This window comes from Notothenia rossii, assembly GCF_949606895.1.
Source record: "Notothenia rossii genome assembly, chromosome: 10".
In the NCBI taxonomy this organism is placed as follows: Eukaryota; Metazoa; Chordata; class Actinopteri; order Perciformes; family Nototheniidae; genus Notothenia; species Notothenia rossii.
In genome coordinates, this window is record NC_136908.1 from 58,651,421 (window position 1) to 58,676,504 (window position 25,084).

The 25,084-nt window shown below is 42.2% G+C and overlaps 1 protein-coding gene across 2 annotated transcripts in view; it reads right to left on the reverse strand.

Moving 5' to 3' along the window:
- Positions 1-115: 115 nt before the first annotated feature.
- LOC307021868 (prickle-like protein 1) overlaps positions 116-25,084 on the reverse strand; it is a 29,634-nt gene continuing 4,665 nt past the window's right edge. The window contains exons 1-8 of one of the 2 annotated variants that reach the window (XM_079654378.1): positions 18,114-18,221; positions 9,745-9,942; positions 8,411-8,524; positions 6,725-6,862; positions 4,149-4,352; positions 3,214-3,400; positions 2,086-3,072; positions 116-1,994 (exon numbers count right to left, since the gene is read on the reverse strand). In XM_079654378.1, the coding sequence (XP_079510504.1) occupies positions 1,003-1,994; positions 2,086-3,072; positions 3,214-3,400; positions 4,149-4,352; positions 6,725-6,862; positions 8,411-8,524; positions 9,745-9,930 (2,808 nt within the window). In that variant the 5' untranslated portion in view covers positions 9,931-9,942; positions 18,114-18,221 and the 3' untranslated portion in view covers positions 116-1,002. Of the gene's footprint in view, positions 1,995-2,085; positions 3,073-3,213; positions 3,401-4,148; positions 4,353-6,724; positions 6,863-8,410; positions 8,525-9,744; positions 9,943-18,113; positions 18,222-25,084 lie in introns of those variants that run through there. The other variant, XM_079654377.1, reaches the window with a different exon arrangement.

Genomic DNA, 25,084 nt, shown 5'->3' on the forward strand with positions numbered 1-25,084 from the left:
GCGACACTTGTATTTGTTGAGGATTGGTTCACTGGCATTATCAAACACTACATTCCAAAAGGATACATCCTGTCATTTTAAAATCCACCAGGAAAAGAAAAGCCATCCTTGAAGCTTTGAGGAGAAAAATATTTATTACAAGCGTTTTTACATCAAAGCATTTATCTGGTTATGTCAGAGCGAGGGTAGTGAACAGCTGAATATGGAACATACAAGTGTTACTGCCATTTGTTCCATATTTGGTACGGCAATAGTAAGCATTGTGGAATATACGTGATAGACATTGTTACAGAATAACATGGCACTTTACTGTGAAGAACAGTTTATTAAGTGGCACCTTCTTTGTTTCGCATAAAATATTATAACGAGGTCTGTTCGTTTACCTTTACACCTGCTCTTTTCTAAAGCATACACTTCCAAGAATTCTTTAAACCACGGATATAAAAATACCAGTATTAAAATCTTAACTTAGTATATACATTATCATTTTGTACTATAATGCATTAAATAATTATTTGGTTTGATTCTATTTTCTAAGTTATCGAACTCTTTGTACAATGCGTTTCCATTTGAATGCTCACAAAGATATTGCTGCAAAATGTATAACATAAGAATAGTACAAAATAAAAACAACGTAATGGCAAATGATGAAAAGAACAAAAGGCTTTATGATGCCACTCTGCTTAATCCTGATCAAAAAACGCTTCCAAATGTACCTATCCTTTATATTAGTGCTAAATGAAGGCCAAATTTGAACACACACCAACCAATGTTTCAATTCTGAATATTTGTTACACAGATCTGTCCAAGTTGTTTGAATACATTTCTTCTTTCAGTACAATTGGGCCTAAATATGATATGCATCTTGACATCTGGCCAAGCACCTTCTGGCCTAGGCCATATCTACAAATGGGTTTGATCCGCAAAACCATCATATGATCAGAACATCTGACTTTATTGCTGAGCACAGTGCAGGTTATAATGTAATTGCACTGAGAGCTGTTAGGAGATGATACAGTTTTTGGAGCGGTGGCTCTTCCTGCGACCAGTCTGTGAGCCATGACTCAGGGAAGTCAGGGCTGTAACCCTTGTAGGGTAGTCCTCGGCGTAGTACCGCCCTGCCGCTCGTGGCTGAGGGATTGGCTGGCCCAGGAAATAGCCCTCTTCCTCAGAGTCCGATGATGAGGAAGAGCAAGTCGAACAACAGTCATCCTCATCTCTGTATAGATTCATAAACTGCTCTAGTCGTGGGTCTCCTTGAGCTGAACCCTGAAGCATATAGTCAGACCGGGTTTGGGAGTAGGCCAAAGGCAGCCTGTGCGCAGGATGCAGTGGGACCATGCCTCCACACGGGGGGTTCACTAGACCCTGCTGCTGGGGCTCAAAAGGCCTCTGTGCTTGCTGGTGAGGCTCATTTGGCCTCTGTGCTTTCTCCAAAGCCACCAAGTGAAGGTTGTTGTCTGAGCGGGCTTTGCGGCTCTTGTGGTGCCGGCCCTCCCGGTGGTGTTGGTGATGCTGCCTGCTGCGCCCATGCTGGCTGGACGGGCGGCTTCTTTCTTGGCCCATCTCCTCCGAGCAGTATGCCCTCCGCTGTGGCTTCTCACTCATTGGATGCCTTCTAATATTGACATCGAAGCCATCATTATATCCGTTGTCCACTGTGTCTTCTGAAAACTTGACCATCTGTGGAGGCCGAGACTGGGACTTGCTTCTCCGAAGAGCTGGTGCATGGATGAAGGAGGAAGGGAGGCCTTCCGAATGTGGGGACATTGCGAGATGTCCTCCTGGGGCTCCTCCCCTCATTGCCAATGCTACGTCCTCGTCATCTCCCTTCTCCATGTGAAGGTTAAGAGAGTTGGCACTGTGGTGAAGATGAGATGAATTAAAGGTCCCCATGTTGCTCATCTTCTCGCAGTCATCTACAACGGATGGATTCTGAATGGCAAGGCTGTAGACCATGGATCTATCCCTTCCATCTCCATCCACTGACGCACCTAAAACAGAACAAGCAAGAGAGACACGTTTTAAAAAGCTGCTGATATAATAAGGTGGTCAATCTTTTCTCTGAACGAGCAGTCTGCTTACCAGTGATATTTGAAAGTGCCAAGGAGTCCATGGAGTCTCCTGCGCCTTGCTCAACTTTCCTCAGCTCATCAGCGATACACTCAAGGGAGTCATCGTACCACTCCCTGTTGTCTTGCCAGAAGGCCCGTCTTCCTGTCCCAGATTGTTCCTGATCCTGGTCCAACTCCAACTCTTGAATCTTTCTGGCACTGGCAGGGCCTGGATGACTTCCATAGGCCGAGTCCCCCAACCCGTCCTGGGACTGGGCCCAGTACATTTCAGGCAGATGCTTCTTGCTCATCAGTCCGGGGCTGAAGCTGTTGGTCCGGGATTGATTGGAAGTCTGGCTCTGGGTTGGACTGGCAGGGGTGGGAGAGGAGGCGGTGACCCCCAAAGATGTTGTATCAGGTTTTAGCCAGGGGTCTGACACACTCATTACCCTGGGTCTGTCACTGCTAGGACTGGGAGATTTTAGGGACGGCTGCTGAAGTTGATGTAACATCCCACGGTCTCCAAACTTGAGAAGGAGCTGAGTCATATAGTCCTCATGCTGGGCCCACTCCTCTGGATCCTCGTCCCCACCAGCATCCTGCTCCTCCCGCTCCCTCCAGAACCTCTCCTCCTCCAGACCTAGACGGGCCAGCTTACGCCCTACGATACCAATGTCGCAATCAGCCTCTCCATCTCCAAACTTATCCTCAAACGCGGGGACGGAGGCTGGAGGGTTGATCAGCTGTGACTGTCTCCACTGTTCGGCAGGCTTGCTGCTCTTCCCCATGCGCACACTGCGCCGTGATTCACGTGAGCGTGCAGACTGGAAGGCAGAATCAGACGAGTCGGAGGCAAGAATATCTTCCCCCTGGCTGCAGGCCTTTGAGCAATAGATGCGACCCTGCTTTGGAAGGAAGGGACAGCCTAGCAAGGACGTCTTGCACTGGGCACAACAGAAGCACTGGTCTGCGGCATGCCAGTGCACACCTTCATAGGTCATCTGAGCGTGGTCAACACCTGGACATGGTAGGATGAAAATAAAACAACCATAAGATTGGGATTAAAACACCAGGATCTTGTGTTCAAGCTCGGGTATACAACATTTTAGTTGAATCCTAAGAGAAACAAGAAAGCTAGCACCTCAACAATATAACTCACCAATGTTTTCACCACAGGCCTCGCAGTACTCTGCATACAGAGACTCAAAGCAGCAAGTACAGTAGGGCCGGCCATCTTTCATGATGTAGCGTTGTCCACCTAGCATTGTCTCGCACTCAAAACAGGCAAAGTGCTTCATGTGCCAATGACGACCCTCTGCTTCAGTGCACTCATCGGAAAAGATGATCTAAGAAGCAGACACATACTCTGTTAGTTTTTTGGACATTAGGCGCTTTCACACCGCAGTACTTTTCCCACAAAGGTTCATGAGAACTCTTTAGTTCTGATTAACTAAGTACAGATGCGTTCACACCGGAATAAGTCCCTGGGGGAGGATTAGGCAAATGAAGCCGCTGACGTCACTTCTTCTTCTTCTTCTGCTGCTTTGGGTTTACTGGCAGGCTGCAAACAACTTCCCGCCCAAAATCCCCGGCCGGAAGTCCCCGGAGTTGGGGACTGGCTTCAGTAGAAGCTGCTGGGACTCCCAGCAGCTTCTACTGAAGCCTTCCGAGTAAATCGCCAGAACGCCGACACCTCCTCATCTCCACCGCTCCCATGTTTTATTTTGTGTTGCCATAAGTTAGTCTCTCTGCGTTTCTGCACTGGGCTAATGCTAATGCTAATGCTAATAATGCTAATGCGAGGATAATAAAATGGTGGCTTCACAACACTTTTTTAGTTTTACGGGGCGTGGTTTGCAATCCGCCCAGCTCACACCCGCTCACAAGAGAGCCGCATGAGAGTCTCTGCTCTCTAGCAGGGACGGAAAAGGGCGTAAAAAGGTTCTCATGAACTCATTTTAGTTCCGGCTCTTTTTGGTGTGAACGCGACATTTCGGAACTATATCGGAACTAAAGTGGGAAAAGTACCCCGGTGTGAACGCGGCTATTGCTATTGTTAAACATTAAGTGGGTAGTGCTAGTATGGTGTATTACCTCGTCACAAGAAGAGCACCGTGGTTTGAGAAGCTCAGCGTGATGTCGTCCGCAGAGAGTCTTGCCATTTTGGTGGAAATATATCAGATCCACCAACAGTTCTTGACATGTGGCGCAAACAAAGCACGCTGGGTGCCAGCAGGGGCCCGGTCCCGCTCTGGAGGCAAAAATAGCCATCTCTCCTCCATTGATGCCTCCGTCACACTGATCAACACAAACAAAAGATAATCCATTAGATTTAGATTTCAAGGCATCTCCTGGATAAGGTTTTGCAAAGTGCCATAGGGGTTCACCATCGAGAACAAAACATAGGCGATAAATAGCGACCATCACAAACAGAGATGAGATTTCAAAACCGATACGATACAGTTCATCCCTGTGACACATGGGGAATGCAACATAAACAAAAGATGGATTATGGAGATAACTATTCAAAATATATCTTCTGCGGTTTTATTTGGACAAGGAAGGCCAAACAACAGGTGATCATACTGCAAGTGCCAAAGGAATATGATCCACATCAGTGAATCCTACGAGGATAACAATCATAGCACGAGTACATGATACCATAACAGATGATATTTTAAGAATGGCTGCACCAGTGACAACGCCACCCAGTGTCTTCCTGACTTATTGTATTGGCAAAGGGGCAGATTCTACATTTTAAAATTGTGAGGGTTAACTCGGAAGGCATGCATCTCAAAGACATTGTTAAAGTTTATCCGGAAAGGTTGTAGGACTATGTTTCCATATGGGGCAATGCCTCACGAGTCATCAATTGGGTGTTGCTGAGGAATTGACAGCATGTTTGCCACATAAGCTGAATTCACAGGCCTTGGTCTTGAGTCAAAATGACAGAGATCGTAAGAGCGTGTCTGAACGTGAAGTCTTAATATAACCTATAGCCGCTATGGGATAGTATGCCCAGCTGTTAACCATTATTACCAGGGTGGACAGACATGGGCCTTGGAAACGGGGGGTGTTGTGTGTCCCCACCAGGAAACTGGAGCCTGATGAAGTGAGTGTGTGTCCACCCACATCTTTATGAAATATCCTTTTGAATACATAGGCATGTGCAGTATGGTTGTATGAATGTGCACGTGTGTAGGATGAGCCAGAGGGTGTGTTTGCAGAGCATATATGGATACACTTGCATGTTCAGTGTCATTTCTGTGTGTGTGTGTGTGTGTGTGTGTGTGTGTGTGTGTGTGTGTGTGTGTGTGTGTGTGTGTGTGTGTGTGTGTGTGTGTGTGTGTGTGTGTGTGTGTGTGTGTGTGTGTGTGTGTGTGTGTGTGTGTGTGTGTGTGTGTGTGTGTGTGAGTGACATTGCATCCCTTAGCATCTGTGTTTGAGTGGTGATGGACTTGATCTGCCTGTCTGGAGGGATTAACACGGCCGGCTCTTCCTCGATACACGGCAGAGGATGTGGTCTACTTATTGGTCAGGGCTCATTTTCCCGGAAGCTACATAACACTAATATTTATGTTTGATGCAGTGAAAGGAAGTTTTTGTTCAAGGCGGCTGTTATCACTAACTCACACGAAGAAATCACGGGGCAAGCTTGAGGATGGTTTTGAGTTCTTTGTTCATTTTTGGAATTGGTCGCTAATAATTTTTCCAGACCAATTTGAACATATTGTACTCACACTACCTCACTGCTTTTCGATTTCATTTAAACTACTTTGCCTATCATTATAATGTATTTACTATCTTGTTGTGTTTATATGTTTTTGTTTTAGTGGTAGTATTCAAACTTGAAACTGTATTGTTATACTTTACAGATACACAAATGTCCCTTCTTCAACATTTCTCCAGTATGTATTGGTTTTCTTAATGACATGAAACTCTCAAAGTATTTTTTTACTTTATTTATTTATCTTAATTTGTTCTGTTTTCCGTTCATATTGTTTAATTTCAGTATATGAACATTGATGTGAAGTGTCTTTTTCTGATGTTTTTGAAAATGATAGATATGTCTTTCTACCCTTGATACGTATATATTTACTGTGTTTATCTTAATTGTATTATGTTATTGTATTATATCGTTATCTCATGTGTAATGCCTGTTAACATGCATAAACACTGGCCCTTTCACTTTCCTTTGACAGTACGTTCTTACATAATTCTGTTTAATAGACCAGCTGCATGTCATTACACCAGTAGATGTGGATTAATGTGCCTCATACTGTGAGTTGTTTGGAAAAAATTGGATTTTTAAGACTTTCTGCAAGAATTACTGCACATTTTCTTTGCAGTCTGTCATGCTGAGATATAGACGGGCGGCAGGAAATGTGGCGAATTCCTCGTGAGGAACTGGTTTCTCCGCTCGGCTTGAGCGTGAGCCTCCCAATTTCCCCACTTCCCCTCTCGCCCTAATGAGGAGGTTTATGTCCGTGATCAAAACCATTAGCCAATCAGGGTTGAGCCTCGGGCTGCTGGATGTTAGCTGCTCGCGATATAAATAACTTAAGAACCACAGGTTGGTTTCCTCGTAACTTCTAGCTTACCTTATGGCTATGTGAGCGATACATGTGTGCATGTGTGTGTGTGTGTGAGTATCCACGTATGGCACTTACACTTTCACAGCGGGTGTGGTGCAGAGCTCGGGGCAGGATCTTGGGTGTTCCTCTCCCCAGTGCCTCCCTCTTCCTCTGGGCACTGAACATGTGGAGCTCCCTCTTCTCTTCCTCCGTCAGGGAGTGGCAGTAACGCACCTGGGGAAAGATGAAAAAGACAATGAGTTGACAAAGTAAGGGCCAAAAAGACTTCTGATATTTTATGGTTTTTGTATTCAGTGTATGTCCAAATAAGGCTGGAAAAATTGTTTAATTGAAGCAAATTCCCCTCGAGGCTGCGTTGAAAGGATGACGTGAGCAAACTCTTTCTCTGTGTTTAGAGATGGTGATGAGGGCTAAGATAAAAGACCATGACTATCCTAACAACCAGCTCGGTTGTTCTCTAAACAACAGTAAACGATGCTGGCGTGTCAGCACACACACACACACACACACACACACACACACACACACACACACACACACACACACACACACACACACACACACACACACACACACACACACACACACACACACACACACACACACACACACACACACACACACACACACACACACACACACACACACACACACACACACACACACACACACACACACACACACACACACACACACACACACACACACACACACACACACACATCCCTATGAACCAGAGTTACGCAAATAATCCTCCGTCAGTTTGATCCCTCCAGGTCTGCTGGTAAACATCATAAAAACTGTCAAACACTGTGTGTGTGTGTGTGTGTGTGTGTGTGTGTGTGTGTGTGTGTGTGTGTGTGTGTGGCCTAGCATTACTAGACTTGTGGGGACCTAAATCTGTCTACACAGTCACGTGTGGGGACTCGCTTCCGTTATGGGGACAAAATGGAGGTCCCCATGAGGGGGATCATTAATTTTAGGGTGAAGACTTGATTAGGCTTAGGTTTAGGGTTAGGGTTAGGCATGTGTTGATTATGGTTAAGATAAGTCTCCAGGAAATGCATGTAAGTCAATGTAATATCCCCTGAAGTGATGTATACATGGTGTGTGTGTGTGTGTGTGTGTGTGTGTGTGTGTGTGTGTGTGTGTGTGTGTGTGTGTGTGTGTGTGTGTGTGTGTGTGTGTGTGTGTGTGTGTGTGTGTGTGTGTGTGTGTGTGTGTGTGTGTGTGTGTGTGTGTGTGTGTGTGGACAGAGACCACCTCTGTCAGACTGTAGGCCTTGCCTGTCCCTCCCCTCAGGTGATAACCCCTCCACCATATCTCCTAATGCAAACTCTATTAACACACATGTGAAAGGAGTGCTGCTTTACGCACCATAAAGCCGTTATACACAAGAGACTGGAACTTCTTTACTGTCACAAGGCGGTTTGGGAATGTGGTCATTGTTTTAGTTTTACAAGAAAAGACTAGCAAGAGTGTTAGGGCTTTAACCAACTGCTGGCTTTACACTAGTTAAGGCTGAGGAATGTTTTAAATGTTCTTGACTGCAAGGAAATTGAAAAAAATCCAATGAAATGTGTACCAATCAGGTTAAGCTTTGTTGTAGTTCAAGAAATGAACTTCTCCCTCTAACTCATCCACCTCTCTATGGAAATATCTCTGACATTCGAAAAATATATTTTTAAACTTCAAATACGAGCTTTAATTATTCAAAATAAGGTGGCATGTCTGTTTGATCACTATCTCTCCCTTTCATACCTCGTTGTCATGAGGCGGCAGCTGGTAGAGGAGCTGTCTGATCCGGTGCTTCTCTCCGGGACTGTTGACGTACGGTACCTTTTCCTCCGGCAGACAGGAGAAGTACAACTGGACCTGAGGACGAAGACGGATAAATGAACTTTAAAAGGTCAGAGAGATTGTCAAACCATTGCTTGTTTTTGTGTAGTTTTTGAAAGTTCAAAAGATCCTATATTGTCATTTTCTGTCAGTTGTTGCTATGCGTCCTTATTAGTGGGACAATGTGGGGCAAACATGTCAATCTCCATCCAGTCACAGGCGTCTGACTGTGGAATGTCTCTACACAAAAGAGATAGCCAGGTTGGAAATGTTAATGTTTGCATTGGCTCATTCCTGCAATGACAACTCGACTAATTAGATTTTTTTTCCCAGCCATTTCTGGTAATCAGGAGAGATCAGACACACCTGTGGCACCTGGCTCCGGCCTATTGAAGAGACCACACCAGCCCTCCTCAGTTGGATTTTTGCTATTTGGGACCAGTTTTGTGAGTGTAAAGAAATAATTTTTTTGGGCAACTTTTGTTGAAACTTGATCTCCTTTTGTTGCAAGAAGGAACCAGCTTGTAACACTGCTGACAGGTGATAGAAACAGTGACTAAACGTTTGTCTGTGTGCATTTCTAGAAAGAGATATGGGAATATATTGCAGACTGCCTGAAAAGTACTGAACATCTGTATCCTAAATACACACTAATGAATGTGAAAACATCCACAGCCAGATGTCGGGCATGTGGCACTACTAATCCACCAGCATGGCATAGGAGACAGAATGCCTGCAAACATATCCTCATTTGAACTAAAACCACATGCTGTTAGCACACAGGTTTACTCTCTCATGCTAGGAAAACATATATTTATATGTATTTGACTTTCCTATATAAAAAATATATTATTAGATAGCTATTACACAAAGATACTTCTGTACATAAGAATTGGAGGTTGGTTTGAGGAAATGTTTGCCGCCGACATCTTGTTTTTTGGAACCAGAGGGTGAAGCTAAGCATATCCGAACACTGAACAAGACATTTATTTTTTAATGTAAGACAAAAACAGGGTCAATTACAAGGTGGCCCAGCCTCAAAGATTAATCATCCAGTTTACGCTGCAAAAGGGAAAAAGTGATTAAGACCATAAACTCATGACGAGTAGTATTTTCTTAGACTTCTATACAATCAGATTCCTTTTCGAATAAGGGGAGTCACGTCAAATATAATTGGAAGTTTAAGGAACTTCCATTTTTGTTGTGCTGCTCAGTCAAGTTAAGTAATCTTGGAGGGAAAATGCAACGGGTCTTACCTGCTCAGGCCTGAGTCCAGGTGGCACCCACGCATATTCCTCCAGCGCACATCCAGAGTCATCGTCGGAGGTGGAGCTCCTCTGGAAGCCCACGGATATCTTCACCATCTTTCCCCCGGCACGAGGCTCCATGTCCGGGCCTCGAGGAGGAGGGCGCTCGCCTCTTTCGCTGCGCTCCAGGTTCATCACACACGGGCGCTGTGGATAAAAGGGAGGATTTAAGAATCACATTTCAAAAACCTTTTGGTCGCCGATTGGCTGGGATTTTTTTTGCCACTTATTGTTCATTCCTCTGCATTTTTTTGTGCTTATCTATGTTTCCAAACAGAATAACGGTTTTCCCAGGAGTGTTTTAAGAGATTTGAGAATTATTATTATTGGGTTTTTTTTAGTTTTTTTTTTTAGTTTGTTATAATTATTCATTTGAGTGAGAAAAAAAAAGGAAAAAAAAGAAAATATATATATATATTATGTTGTATGTGTTTGTTTCTGACATGTTCAATAAATTGACAAAAAAAACAAAAAAAAAGATTACCAAAAGAGCTTGAGTATACAGCATTACGTTTCTCCTTAACATCGTTCACAGTTCAACCTCTTGTCACGCTTTTTGTTATTCTCCATCCCATCAGTGTAGTTTGTCATACTTCCTGTGTTGATCCATTACAGAATAATGCTTGATAAAGTGCCTAAAATACTGTTTAATCTTTAAAGAGATTTAAAATGGAAAGTCATGCAGGCTTTTTCCAAAATGGTGCACTTATTCAACAACTAACCATACAACCCTACATTGCAGTAAAGAGTGAATTTTCTTTCAAGATACAAATCTGTGCAAATATGCTGAGCGTCAGTAAACAAAAGTACATTTCTTCTAAAGGGGGGGGGGGGGGATTGTAAATGTGATGCAACAGATATGTCCAGCTGCCACCAAACATCTGTTGCTCTTATCCTCTGTGCTCCGAAGTACTGAAGGTTGTGAAACACTTGTAAGCAGCCTTTAATAGTGTGCTAGGAGTCGAGGACTGTGATTTACTGGTACGTGCAGTAAATGGATGTAAATAATAAGTAAAAAGCTAAAAAAAAAAGTTTTAATCTTTCAATAAAGACACGATTGACCTTCAAAACAATCTGCATGTATTCACTCTGCTGCAGCATAAAACCACTTTCAGCAGCTCTCTCTTTACAAGCTGATAACGGTTAGACTGTAACATGAATAGGGATTAGTCGTCGTTGTGAGTCTCCTGCCTTCAGCAGTAGCCCTCTTATCTCAGCAGCCATGTTCTTCTGAGCCCTCTCAGCCTGATGATAACACCACTTTGTGATCTGCCTCTTTGACATGATAATATGTACTAGAATATAACTTGTTTGGGTTAAAACTTCACACAGGCCCTTAAAACCTCATGTAGGTTTGATGTTCCACACAAAAGCAGCACATTAGGATGTTGATGGCTTCTATTAAACAAACATGTTGCCTGTTAACTGTCAGTTAAATTCATTTAGACCAATGCGTGTACCAGGTGATACTAAGGGACTGTACTAAAATGAATAGTGTGGGACGGTTGTTTGAAACAAGAACCTCCTTAGGGTTATGAATATATTCAAATATATAAATTCAACCCTGGTTCCAATCGATTAAGCAATAACTTTTTCATAGTTCAATTCCTACATTTGAACTGAACCTAGTATTGCCAAACTTTTCATAAACATAAAAAAAAAGGTGTGCCCTGTTTACCAATCATTCCATCTTTTATACTTATGAAACAAGAGCTACTAAATAAACAGTTATTAAAACTGTTAGAGAATAAGCAAAAGGTGCACATGCAATTTGTATGTAATTCATCTAATCGATTTCACTCGCAGTAAATCTTGCAATAAAATGCTTCACACATGACTTAGGAAATGTTAGCAATAGCCAATTAGCATACAGTTGGATGAATACCAGGGCCTCAAAACACTGAATTCACAGATTAGAAATGCTGTTAACAAGTCAAACCAAAACTCTTATCAAGGCACACAGGGTTATTTGACTGTTGCTTTGTTCTTCAGTGACTAATCTATCAGGTTTTATGGTAGGACAGATAATCTTATCACCCAGAAGCTTTTCTTGACCTGTTCTGCTTTATATCTCGCTTAGCCTAGTTCAGACCATAGTTTAAACTACACAAGGTACGCTTTTAGGGCCATTATCTCAGTGGAATAATGGTTGTTTGTGTAGCTTGGAGTGTTAAAAATACAGGGCCAAAGACAATATTAAGATGTGTAATTTGTTAAGGAAAATATGTGGGTTGGTGCAAGGGTTCCTAAACGTGGAACAAAAGCCCCAAGGCCACCATAAACTTAAAAACAAAATTGTACTTCTCCAAAGCATGATATCACATGATCCCATTAAACATGTCACAAAACATCAAAACATTGCAAGCACTTAGAATTTTTTTTTAAAGAAATGTTCCCCCCAAAATTGGTTGGGCATCCTTTGAGATGTTTTGTATTAAAACTAAATCCAAGCCAAGGTGTTCAAATGCTTGTTTTGTCTACTTAACAGTAGCAAAATATTAAGATGTTGGTTTTACGGTCATAACTGGTAATATCAAGCAAAAAAAAAAATCCCACTTTTCAAGAAGCTTATACCTGAGTGTTTTGGTATTTTTGTCTCGAAAATGACAAAAATGTAACTATTCAACTAATTTACTTTACATTTCTGTCTTTCCTCCACTGCCCTCCCTGCATCTTTCAAAAAGTAACGGAGAAAAAGGTGACTGTGGATTCTTGAGCCAACATACACAGCAACTCACATTACACCGTGTCACCCTTTTGGCCACAATACAATGGCCGTCTTTGTCGAAAAACAAAAACAAAATGTCCAACCATTCCCTCCTCTAAAGCCCAGCCGATGTGGAGACGTGACAGGAGGAGGTTAAGGGGGTTAAAAAGGGAAAAGTGTTTGAAAAAGGCATTTAAAGAGTCACAACATTGGGTCTGTGTAAACACGGGCCAGATGTAGCGAGCTAACGGTTAATTGTCTGCGCCTCCCCCGCTCAACTGACACTTTTAAAAAAGGGACTCTCCCTCAGCAAAGAGTTAGTTAGTCAAACACGTGGGAATTTCAAATGATCACAACCCCAGGAAAACATCCAAAACCACCAAGAAGTTGGGCTTTTCTGTGAAGCAAAGTAGTCCCAGGTTTGGTGACTACTTTGGAGTGCACTTTCTGAAACCATAAAAGAAAGTATATTTTTCTATGCATCATTGGATTTACTTTAGGAAAACCATTAAATTGTGGAGTTCAAAGGCTGAGGTCATCGCTCTTTGACTGACAAAGAGTGTTATTTTAAAAAGCCAAATGGGTGTCAGGGGGTGCACAGGAGACCTAACACAGCTGGAGTGAGACCACCTGCACAGACACATAAGGACTGTCGATACACTATATCACAACCACTGCAATACATGCGCACTTATTGAGCTTAGCTTTGACCAAAACCAAGGAAATCTCCCAACATCCATTGCATGCCTCTCCATCAACAGACCTAATGGTGGAACTTAAATGCAAAATTCTACATTTCTGCTCATCTGTTTGTTCTCTTACCTCCAGGAAAAGCATCTCTCTTTCCACCTTTGAATAAAGCTCTCATTCACTCCCACAATCCCCCACACAGTCGCTCTGGCTACATGTCTGCAGCAGCATCGAGGTGAACGGATCCACGCTATAATCAGATCCAGATCCCACTCAGCCAACAAGTGCTCAGGCTTTTTGAAAGTCAGCTGAGAAGGGATGAGTCTGAGAAGACACCACTCGCTCTGCAGCTGGGGGAGCAGCTCATTCAGTGATCCCAAAAAAATGTGAAGGTCCAAAGAGCAAAGCAGGAGGGCAAGAGAGTGGTGTCTCTATCTGGAGTGTCTGTGATGCCTGTGTGTGTGTGTGTGTGTGTGTGTGTGTGTGTGTGTGTGTGTGTGTGTGTGTGTGTGTGTGTGTGTGTGTGTGTGTGTGTGTGTGTGTGTGTGTGTGTGTGTGTGTGTGTGTGTGTGTGTGTGTGTGTGTGTGTGTGTGTGTGTGTGTGTGTGTGTGTGTGTGTGTGTGTGTGTGTGTGTGCTCTTGGGTCAGCCGAGCCTTGTCAGCCCCTCCCTCATTCCCCCCTCCACTGCACTTCAATCACACACACACACACACACACACACACACAAGCACACACACACACTTCAGAGTCAACACCCCACCTATCTCCACACCCCCTTCCTCCAGCAGAGTGACATCGAGCCCCTCCACCCAGCCCCCCACCTCGGCTGCAGGATTCCTGAGAGCCAGATGACATGTCCACTCGGCTCTCACACTCAAACTTTTTTTTTGTTCCACAAGCCAGACAAGTGTCCAACTCAAACTCAGCGGGTTACATGCACACAAATAAGGGGTTGCCTTCATTTTTGATAAAGTTTAAAAGATTAAAAAATCCTCCAAATGCAATTGATTTTAATTTTGCAGTTTTTAAAAAAAATATCACTTCTCTTTGATTTCCAACAACATTTCTATTTACAATGCGAGTGACTGCACGCTGTCATTAAATGGTTCCTGGGGTCATTAAGTCTCATGCATCCCATTTCATTTGCTCTAATAATGTCACATTTATTTCTACTTAGCTGCTGATTAGATCACAGGGTGGTTAATGGAAGTGGGCCAGCTGCTCTGTTGTGACAATGAAATTAAAGGGTTTGATCTCAAATACTTTTTTATTGAAACAATGCTGAGGCAATTTATGGTACTTAAATGAGATCAGTTCACTTAAACAGGTGATAACTGTTGTTTTTGCAAATTGTTAATATGGCTTTTCTATTGTTTGGTGCTGGCTTTTTGCCCAAAAGGCTTTTTGCTGGGGTCAAAGATGGCAATAATCAAAATATGCTATAATTTCAGTATAAAAGATAATTATATGAATGGGTATAACTGCAACTGACCTCTTTCACATAAATGTGGACACAGAAGGTATTAGATTTCCATATCCATTGAATTAAGTAGATATTGTTGGCCAACGTGGTTTAAAGGTATGGCGTAATTTAAAGAAGCAAATGACGTCCTTTCCAAAATTAAAGTTTGTTGGTTAAATATTGACTGTGCTTCCTCCCAAGTCAATCTCATCCCTTTTAGGAACTTCTCACACAGGGGGTCTTTCAACCTCACCTCATCACTGGTACCACCACCCCTTCCTATTTTAGAGATGTGAATGAGATAGTGGAGGGGGGTCCCCTGTCATCATCTCTCACTTCCGCCAATCACAAAGACGTTATTGTGGAAGAGCGCTTCACGTCAGGAAACGCCTGACTATCCGGCAGAACTAGAAGTTAAGAGTTGTCAAAATGTGATATCCACCATGAAGAAAAGGTGCTTAATAAGTTCAAAGAGGGGATACGTTGCACAAAAACAGTGCAGAAAACCAGGAGACACAAACACAAGCAATTGACTGAATAAGCCTGGGGAAGTTTGTTGTCATTTCTTTGGACAAGCTCTGCACCATCCGTCATTGTGGAAGGCTGAAAAGCAGCAAGGGCTTCATTTAAAGAGCCTAAAATGACAAATGAGTTTACTCAATTGTCCGGCAGACAAAGGCACCCTCTCCCTTGACAACCTCACAAAGAGTGACTTGCAGACGGGGCAACGGAGCTGTTTGTCACATGCCAAAATACCTGTTACAAATGAGAAATGGCTCCGCTAGCTTACTAGCTTAGAAGAGCGAGAGATTCTCTGTGTGCATAGAGATGGAGTTGTCAAGCTTTTGCCAAGACGGCCATCTTTCCTGTTATGCCAACAACACACATTTGGAATTAAGAGAGAGAAGCTTGGCAGTCCAGTCTGAGGGTAAACCTTTCACAAAAGCTCTCAAGTTTTCCACGGGTCTTGGCTGCACTCTGTAAAACCCACTTTGTGTTCAACCCTCTAAGAGATGTGCATCAAGATTTTTATCTCGATTTGCAAAAGCTCTCAAAATCATAGGGTTGAGCGGAAAAAAAGCTCTATTTCTGTGACCGACAAGCACTTAATTCAGATAACGGGAAGAGACAATGAGTGGGTGAGAAATGCTCGGGTGTGAATGGAGGACAGGTCAGAGGATGAGTGGCTTTATCCAACACAATAGGCAGATATCAGCCCTCCAGACTGGGCCTGGACTTGTGGCCAAAGACCCCTTGTCCTTTGGAAAAGACAAGAGGACAGTTGACCTTGCTGTCTCCTTTGCTTCCTCTGGAAAAAGATCGGGGTGCACCAGTTCAGAAACAATCAGAACGTTCTTTAAGATTAGATTTTAGTTGATGTGGAAGGTGTCCTTAAAAGTCAACAAGGAGGTCTTTGACGTTTACTTTTTGTTGTTGGATTCTTTGGCTTTAAAATGTGTAGGATCACAACCTAACTGCAGACATCCATCTTCTGTTCTTCCTTTGCATTATAAATTGGTTTTTTTTACTCAAAGTAATGGGTCTTTTTCAGGCAATGGCGTAATGTATCAGGACTCCGTGGACATGTGCTGAATGGATGATACTCCCGCCTTATTCACATGTCCGAGGCTTATGAGCAGGAAGTAACAAATTGGGGGTTTATACAGTGACCTTTGACACGGGCGCTTATAAATACAAATTGATGGTATAGTAACATGGTAAATGTGCACAATTGCACAGTTTCACAAATAGCTGCTTAAAATGTGGCTTTTGAAATGTAGTAAAATGGCAAGTTTTAAACCCAATTCTATACCAGCCCCTAACAATTCTAAGAAAATGAACAATGACTGACATTTAATGAGAAATAATCTGATGGAGGAATTTTGGGCTGTTATCCAGTATTATTTAAAAGTCCATTATCTGCAAAAAATAGTTATCTTTAGCCCAGTAAAGTAATTTGGGCAGAAACGTTTTGGACAGTGTTATTTTTTTGGCATAGGCTCTGGACGATGGTTCAGAAAAGATCTAGGGGCTTTTTCTATACTTTAAATTCAACACCATGTCTGGACAACACACTCTTACACACAAACCCATCACACTTACTCACTTATTCTATCGAACATAGTTTAACTGGTAATTTGGCTTTTTCTCCACCTTTTATTGTGCTAATCAGCTCTTTTCTTCATTTCAATGTATAGCAGTCATTCACACCTGGACTCTACAACCACTACTATGCTCCATCCCAAGGAGGCGAGAGGCCGTTTAACTGAAACCCTTAGAATGCAAATATCAGGAGTGACATCGCCCTTTGGTCGTTCGAAACAGATATAAGCAAGGACAGTGACATGTCTCAACTTGTTGCAAGACAGGTCGTCATGAAACCTAGAGACCATTCTTGATGTTAAAGTTAGTCAAGTGCAAATTAAATATAGCTCTCCTACAAAGGGTTAAATCATAGGCTTTGAAAGTCTTGCAGGACAATACAATCATCCGGTTCAAATATGCTTTCATTCTGGTAAACGTAAGGGTGTGGTGGAGGTCATTGTGGAGATATAAACGATCTGCAATTTAATATAATGTCTACGAAAAGATGACGTGTTTTTGGTCTCACCATCTTAAAAAAGGGAGTGTATGTTTGAAAGAAACTAGTTTGTACGTGAAGTTGTAAAAACAAAAAGGTAAACATGTTTATAGCTCTTCTCAAAGGCAGGGCACAAAGCCTACCATCATACAAAGGGAAGAAACCCAATGAACCATAACAATTGGGCATGGTGCACACCTTTGTCTGCTCCTTGTTTGAGTTGCAAAAAGATCTTGAATAAGTTCCTAACAAAACAAGCACTATCACTGAACCAAAGCTGACAAGCCCTGACAAAATCACAATTGGGGAATTTTAAACTAGATATTAAAAGTCCGTTGTTTGGCCCTACGTCATTAACACTAAATTGTTCTTGTTTATACCTCTACCCAAAAGACATATCTTTCTAAAAGTAGCAATGAAAGACTTGAGTATCCTGACCGTATTTTTTTTCTGATTGTAATCAGCAGTGTCCTACTTTCAGAGGTCAACAGCTGACAAACCAGTTCACACACATATCTGCGTCACAAAAAGAACCTCCGTCTCAATTCACATCCATTATGAAGCCTCATTCAGCCCCATTGATGCCGACAGACACCTCTCAGCAGCCTTTCACACCAGGAAGCGGATCTTTAGCCTTTGCTAACAAGACCCACCAGCTCGACTCGCTGCATATCAGGTTGTTGGAAGTGCAGCTCGGTGGTCTCGACAGTTCATTGTTAGTATCCCTTTGACACTCCCAGACCGAGTGTGATTTCAGTTTCTAGTCATAAAACCCTCGGCTGAGATTTGTTAACCACTGCAGGGTGTTACCTGCTCACCTCCGGGACAATGGGAGCAGCAATAAAATGGCAGTAAAATGCAGGAAATGGTCAAGTACCTGTGATGGTAGCTGAGGTAGTGATTGGTTTGGGATGCTTCCGCTAAGATTCTACTCGTTCAGACCTCTACTTAAACCTTTTATGAGTAAAGTTCAGAGTGGGCGTTCCATTTTTTAAGTTAACCTATTGGAAATATCAATGTGGGTTGATGTGTCCATCCACAACTTTGGCCAACATTCAAATATTGACAGACCTATTTTCCCCAGAGGATGACTTCTAATGACTTTGGTGGTAGTTTAGTTTTCCAGCTAGCAAAATCATCAAGTCAACATTTTAATTTGTCCAATACTTTGGATTTTGACCATTATAACTTATGATGTAGGGCCAACTAATGCCATGCCCTTCAGCCCCAACTGCACGTTGTGTTTTGTGATAATTAGCAGATGTTAGCCATTTAAATCGCAAATTAGTATTAGGAACATAATAAAAAATGTATCATGACTGCTTAACATTAACATGACAGCCTCTCTCATTGTAACCATGTTAGTCAGATAATGTTAACATGTAGTTCGAAGCCCCACAGAAGTACAGCTTCATAGAGCCGTATAGCCTTTTGACCAAAATTAGCTCAAGATACTACCAAACACAACACATGTTCAGATTCTACTTTCACCTTCCTTAACTGAAAAGTGTACTCCTTGACTAGAAAGACATACGGACTTTGCATTTGCACTCAGTCTTTGTGATATGTCACAATATCCAATAAGCTATTTGCTTCGGGGTTGAAAACTAGCGCTCACTTGTCAGCAGCGTACATCCAACAGCTGTTATTGCATGTTCCTTTTATTCTCTTCCAAATATTACGTATATCAATTTGGAGAAATCATTGCAAATGAAAAATAATTGCGGTTTGAATGCTGCTACCATTAAGCCTTACATGTGTATCTGTCATTTATATTTAAAGATATATTTAAAGATCTGCCTTTGTTGCTGCATATGTAGCCTATTATACTGTCGTTTAAGTGGATTTTCTGTAAAGCCCTTCACTACGCACAAGCTGATTAGAGTATGTTGAGGAATTATGTCATTTTAGAGCTTAGGGTTTTCAAACACAGTAAGGAGGCTTCAACAGTTCATGTCTAGACGTAACTTATTGAATATTATCATTAGTTTTCACGATCTGGCAGGGTCGCTTAATACGAGTTATTACCTGAATCTGACTGCATGCAAGTCCTAGATGGTCCCTGTAGGCTACGATACTTTGCCAAACCAAAGTATCCTCTTGCATTCAAACTGTTGCATCAGGGTAATATATCCACTTTGGAAAAACAACTCATAGTAGATGAAGAAATAATCTGTTTTTCAAAATAACGTTAATTCTGGTCTTAAAATGGGTTGGTCTTAAAAATAGCTGGTTGTGTTCTTTCAAATAAATGTATACTGCATTGTGGATTAGTGCCCAGCTGCTCTACATAGTTGGTACACCTTGGGCTCAATAATCAGTGTCCTACAGTTCTTCCTAATAAGTTAATGTTTTGGTCCAGCACATTAGAGGAATTGAGACATTGAGAATTCCTGATTTTTTTAAGTCAGATTTTGCAACACATGATGAATAGAGTTTCTACTCAACAACATCTTTCCCAGCTAACAGTGTGTGTGTGTGTGTGTGTGTGTGTGTGTGTGTGTGTGTGAGAGTTAAAAAAAAGGGTTATATATCTGCAATGTCTCATGCATCCCACCAAACACTAATTCGATATTGTTAAGTGATGCATTCCTTCCTCAGGATTGTGCATTCGTGTGTGTGTGTGTGTGTGTGTGTGTGTGTGTGTGTGTGTGTGTGTGTGTGTGTGTGTGTGTGTGTGTGTGTGTGTGTGTGTGTGTACGCTTGTGTGAGTGTGTTTGAAGAGTCTTAATAAAAACCCAGACTGCTCTGATCACATACAACGTGCAGAAGAGAAAGAACAGACAGATATTAATAACTGGAACAGAGAGAGATGGTGATGGACTGATGATAGAAAAAATAAAATGTCCAAAACCAGATTTTCTTGAGCTTGTTGACAGGAAAAATGCACAATCCACTGCTGCTTTGCTTCACTTCAATGGTTCATGATTGGATCACGGATGTAAGGTCTAGCTTTAATAAATTCAATAAAAGATGAACAGTGATGTATTCCAGGTGTTCGTTAAAGAAAAAGTCCAGAACAGACCGTTATTACGCCACAGATGTAAGAAACCAGTCTCTCTCGTTCTTGTTCACAGGGAAATCAAAGTGAAAGAGTTTAGCTGCACAACATACTTTTTCATATGTTTAGGTTTGGGTTATACTTTGACTGTACAATCAAATATGCCGCGTTATTATTGCTGTTAAATGGAGTCATCTATCAATCCATCTGACTGGTTTACGGTTTGTCGTGCTTCAGCCAAACGCAACAGATAAATCAGGACCTTTAATGAGTTGTGCCAATCAAACTAGAAGGAGGCGTTGCAAAAAACAAATGAGAGAAAACAGCTACATCTGATGAAATATCATGCAACAAAAGTGTCAGAGTTGCATCAGTGTGGGAAAGTGTGTGTGTGTGTGTGTGTATGTGTGCGTGTGTATCCCACATTCACATTTTGCATAAGAGATATACGTAGGCCGGGTATTTGGGTTGTTTACACAGAGGCTTAATGACAGGACCCTGAAGGGATGGCACATCAGTCAAGCGGAACACACACACACACACACACACACACACACACACACACACACACACACACACACACACACACACACACACACACACACACACACACACACACACACACACACACACACACACACACACACACACACACACACACACACACACACACACACACACACACACACACACACACACACACACACACACACACACACACACATATTCTATTACACAACCATAACCCTCACTTTCCCATAACCTAGCACTAGAAAGACAACAAGAGCTGGGAACGGCAGGTTTGACCAAGTTCGCGGCCTCGGGCACTTCTTCGCACTCTGGGACTGTTCTCCAGGCAGCAAAGTGTCTGAGAAGGGTGTGTGTGTGAAACCATATAGCCTGTAGTTGGAATAGCGGATTCCCTTGGTGCTTCTTGTCTAGCTTTCTGTGGGTTAGTGAGCCAGAGACAGAAAAGAAAACAGATAACAAATCAGCTGATATCAGCTTAGCTCAGCACGGTTATATTTTGGGGGCGGGTTCAGATGCCACGAAGGCGACAGATATCGAGGGTACGTGTTATATGAACGAGGCTTTAAGCTTAAAGAGGCCCTATTATACTTTTTGTGGTTTCCCCTTTACTGTTGTGTGTTATATAGGTTTCTGTGCATTTCAATGGTCTTCAAAGACTAAAATCCCAAATGTCTCACCTACACATTTCCCACCTCCATTGGACTCCTTACTTCCGTAGCATTGTGACATCACTAAGTAACACTTCTATTGGCTAGCAATCAAACACTGTAGGTGACCTTTCTGACACATCTCGAAGCGGTTCACCAATCACAACAGAGCAGGCCAGCTAACCAATCAGAGCAGACTGGGCTCTGGTTTCAGACAGAGGGTGAAAAGGCAGTATGAGAAAAATAAAGGATTTTTTGAACATTAAAGCATCGAAACATGTCACAGTAGAGACACTAAATTTAAATATGAACCTGAAAATGAGCAGAATAGGGCCCCTTTAAATGAACTCACTATCACAGGGAAAGGGGGTGTTTGCCTCTCCTCTCTCCCAGGGACTGTGGTTGAATTTAACCAACCGGCCGCTGTTGGCATTCCACACCGACCCTCGAGTAACGGGCCTGAGGTTCATTGGTAAACATTGAAACTGTTTGGTGGGCTCGCTGTTTAATTTTGGAGTTGGTCGCCATCTCCCTCTCCTCAGATCCCCCCCCCCCCTTTCCTCCCAGCCAGCCATATCCTCAGTTGGCCTCTCTGTTAATTCAGACCTACCTGACAGTTCTGACTAAAACCTCCTGGGTTTACTATCTGTCCCGCTCGGCGACCGGCTCTGCTCTCTAAACACACGCTGAAGACTAATCTGCAACAGATGGGAGACAGAGCAGGGAGGAAGTAGTATAAAAGGATATACAGCATATTTGTACCCCTCTAAACCAAACGATAGGGTTTTAGCAAATTTCCAAGCAAAGCCGGAGGAGGGATGTAATGATGTGCACGGCGGAGGCTCCCAGGGGCTTAACTGGACGTATAACTCGGAGATATAAGCTGTCCATCCACAACCAGATGTCGGAAAGACCCTGAGGGGGATTCTTGAGAGCTTCCTCTGGAGGGAACATGCTCTCAAACTCATTCACACACTATTAGAGACATGTGTAAAGAATGGAATAAATAAAAACATATGATGGAAACAAGCAAATGGACACACACATAAACAAGCCCTCACATGTTGGATTTCACGGGTGGCTGCTTATAGATAATGAGCGCCTTAGCCCCCCCCAGTTTACTGTCTGGTTTTTGAGGTCATTAGTGTAAACACAATAGACGTTTATTTACTGCCTCATTAATGCAAGTGGCAATTTAAGCTCCCTTTCACAGGCATTAAAGAAAAATGGAAGTAAGAACCCAGACGACTGTCAAATCACTGTTTGTATTGGTTTGTGCGACGAGCACTCGGAAAGCCCCGAGCTTTCATCAGCTAACCACAGCGGGTAAATATCTGTTACACTCGCCCGCTCTTGAGATTAAATTGTCCCAACTGAAGGATACACGCCTGTTTGATGCCTTGCCACAGAGCCAAAAGGCAGTTTGAGGGCTTGTTAATGGGAGGAGAGGTTATATAACCACAAAGTGTATGTCTTATAAAGAAGTGCATCCAATTGAGTTGTTTACACTATTAAGAAATGCACAATTTGTTTTAATTTGAATAATGAATAAAATAATTTCAGTAATTTTCCTTTCATACATTTAGCAGAAGATGCTGTTTTCAGTCTCTTGAATTAAAGGATTTAGAAGTTTTTTCTGCATAAATTACAGACTTACAAAACAATACATTTCAAGACTTTGTGAAACTGGAATGGACATGTTTTGTATTTTCTGACATCTTATAGACTTAATCATTCAAAAATGTTAGCCTCTCAAATGAAGAGATTTTCAAATTGTTCTAATGTTGTACTTTGGATTGACCAAAACACCTCAGATTATTCCCTTCGTAAAGCAGGAGTCAGAAAATGTGCGGCTTTTTGGTAAATTTTGTGAAAATCCGGTAATTTCCCCCGCCCTCACTTACACAGTATTTATCAAAAAAGGCCATTTCCTGACTCGGAGTGGCATCAGATTGGATTAAGCCATTTCCCCTTTGGGTTAATTGAGATGCTGGTTTTCCTTTGGGAGATGTTGTGAGGCAAGATGGAAAACCAGTGACTGATAGGGAGGGTCCCCGGAGACTTCAGCAGAGACCACCCAACACATCCCTGTAAATGTCAACTAACTGGATGTCTTCCTGTACCATAAAACTACTCCTCATACCTCATCTGCTTCTGTGTATTGAAGTTAACTGACAATGATTAGGCATTTAAAAAACAGAGTTGTATTTATGAGAACATCTGAAGCTTTATGCATATTGGAGAGGTGAGATGGTGAGAGGAAGAAAGGAGCAGACTGTCCCTGATTAAACCTGATATAAAGACACTCAGCTCTGGAGCTTATCTGAACACGTCCAACACATGAAACCCATTTAAAGAGGGAAGTGTTTTCTTGACGCCTGCACCCAAACTTTAATCCAGGAATCGTGTAAAGAAATAAAATTATAGTTATGTTGTTTGGGTCTGTCCTTTCAGCTGTTGCTTTGTTTTGCTCAATAATACAGAAGAGGATTAGGGCCAGATGTAAAAAAGCTTTTGAGAGCTGATCGAAAGTAAAATAAAATCTTGTGTTGAGATTAAAGTCAGAATTCTAAGGGGAAAAAAAGGCAAAACTTTGATATTAAATATTTGTAAAAAAACATATTTTTCTATTTCTGAGATTAGAGTCAGAAACGTAAACTTTACTTAAAAAGAAAATTCACCTTTGGTCAGATCCCAAACTCGTCTTTAATACGCTTTTTGAATTAAACAAAAAGTATTTAAGGACATTTTTCACAATATACAAACAGTTGCAAGTTAAACTCTCTTGATGGAACAACACCACGTTTTTAAATCACACAGACTTGGCTCACGACACAATTGTTATATGTAAACCATTTATCTCTGAATGTCAGCTTTGCACTAACAACAGCGGGATTGTTTTTGGTTCTGCGGCGCTGCATTTCTGACATTATCCCATGGATTTAGAACGGGTGGCCCTTCCTCTGAGCTGGAAATAAGAACATCAAACTGTGTAACGTGATCTTTAAAATTGGAATGAGGAGGTTTTCACATCACAACAGTGACATTTTGAGTAGCACCCAACACACCAGAATCTGTTATGGAGACCTTTTATGTTTTTCCCAATCAAAAACAAAACTGGAAGCTATCATTTGTGTTCTGCCTCAGGGTGGTCATTTGAGGAATAATTACGTGGTTGTTACGCCGCAATCTTGTCTTCCTATACGAGACTGTGCTTCTATCTGTACTGTTTTCCTTTTACTTGAGCTTTAAAGCCTTTTAATTATTATCATCTAATAATCATCACCTTTAATGTCTCCCTAACCGCTGGGACTGGCGACTGGCAGTGTCTGGGCAGGTGTGTGTATCTGTGTGTGTGAGTGGCTTTAATCATCAAATAGAGCTGTGTGTATGGGTAATTAAGCTGGTGCCAAATCGACTCTCACTCGCAGTCAAGAACGCTCAACAGCACCTCAGTGTTGCTTAGCAAGTGCTGCGGGCAACTTTATTTCAAGTTTTAACACAGTGCACCTCCCTCTCAGAATCCATTACTCACAGTCTGATATTCCTCTAAGCCTTAGATTACATTTGCTCCCCACAAGCTGACCATAATACCAGGCTTGTGGAGCCAATGCGGCCTGGAGGGTTTGGTCTGAAACCACTCAATGAGCACAAGGATCTCGATTAGTG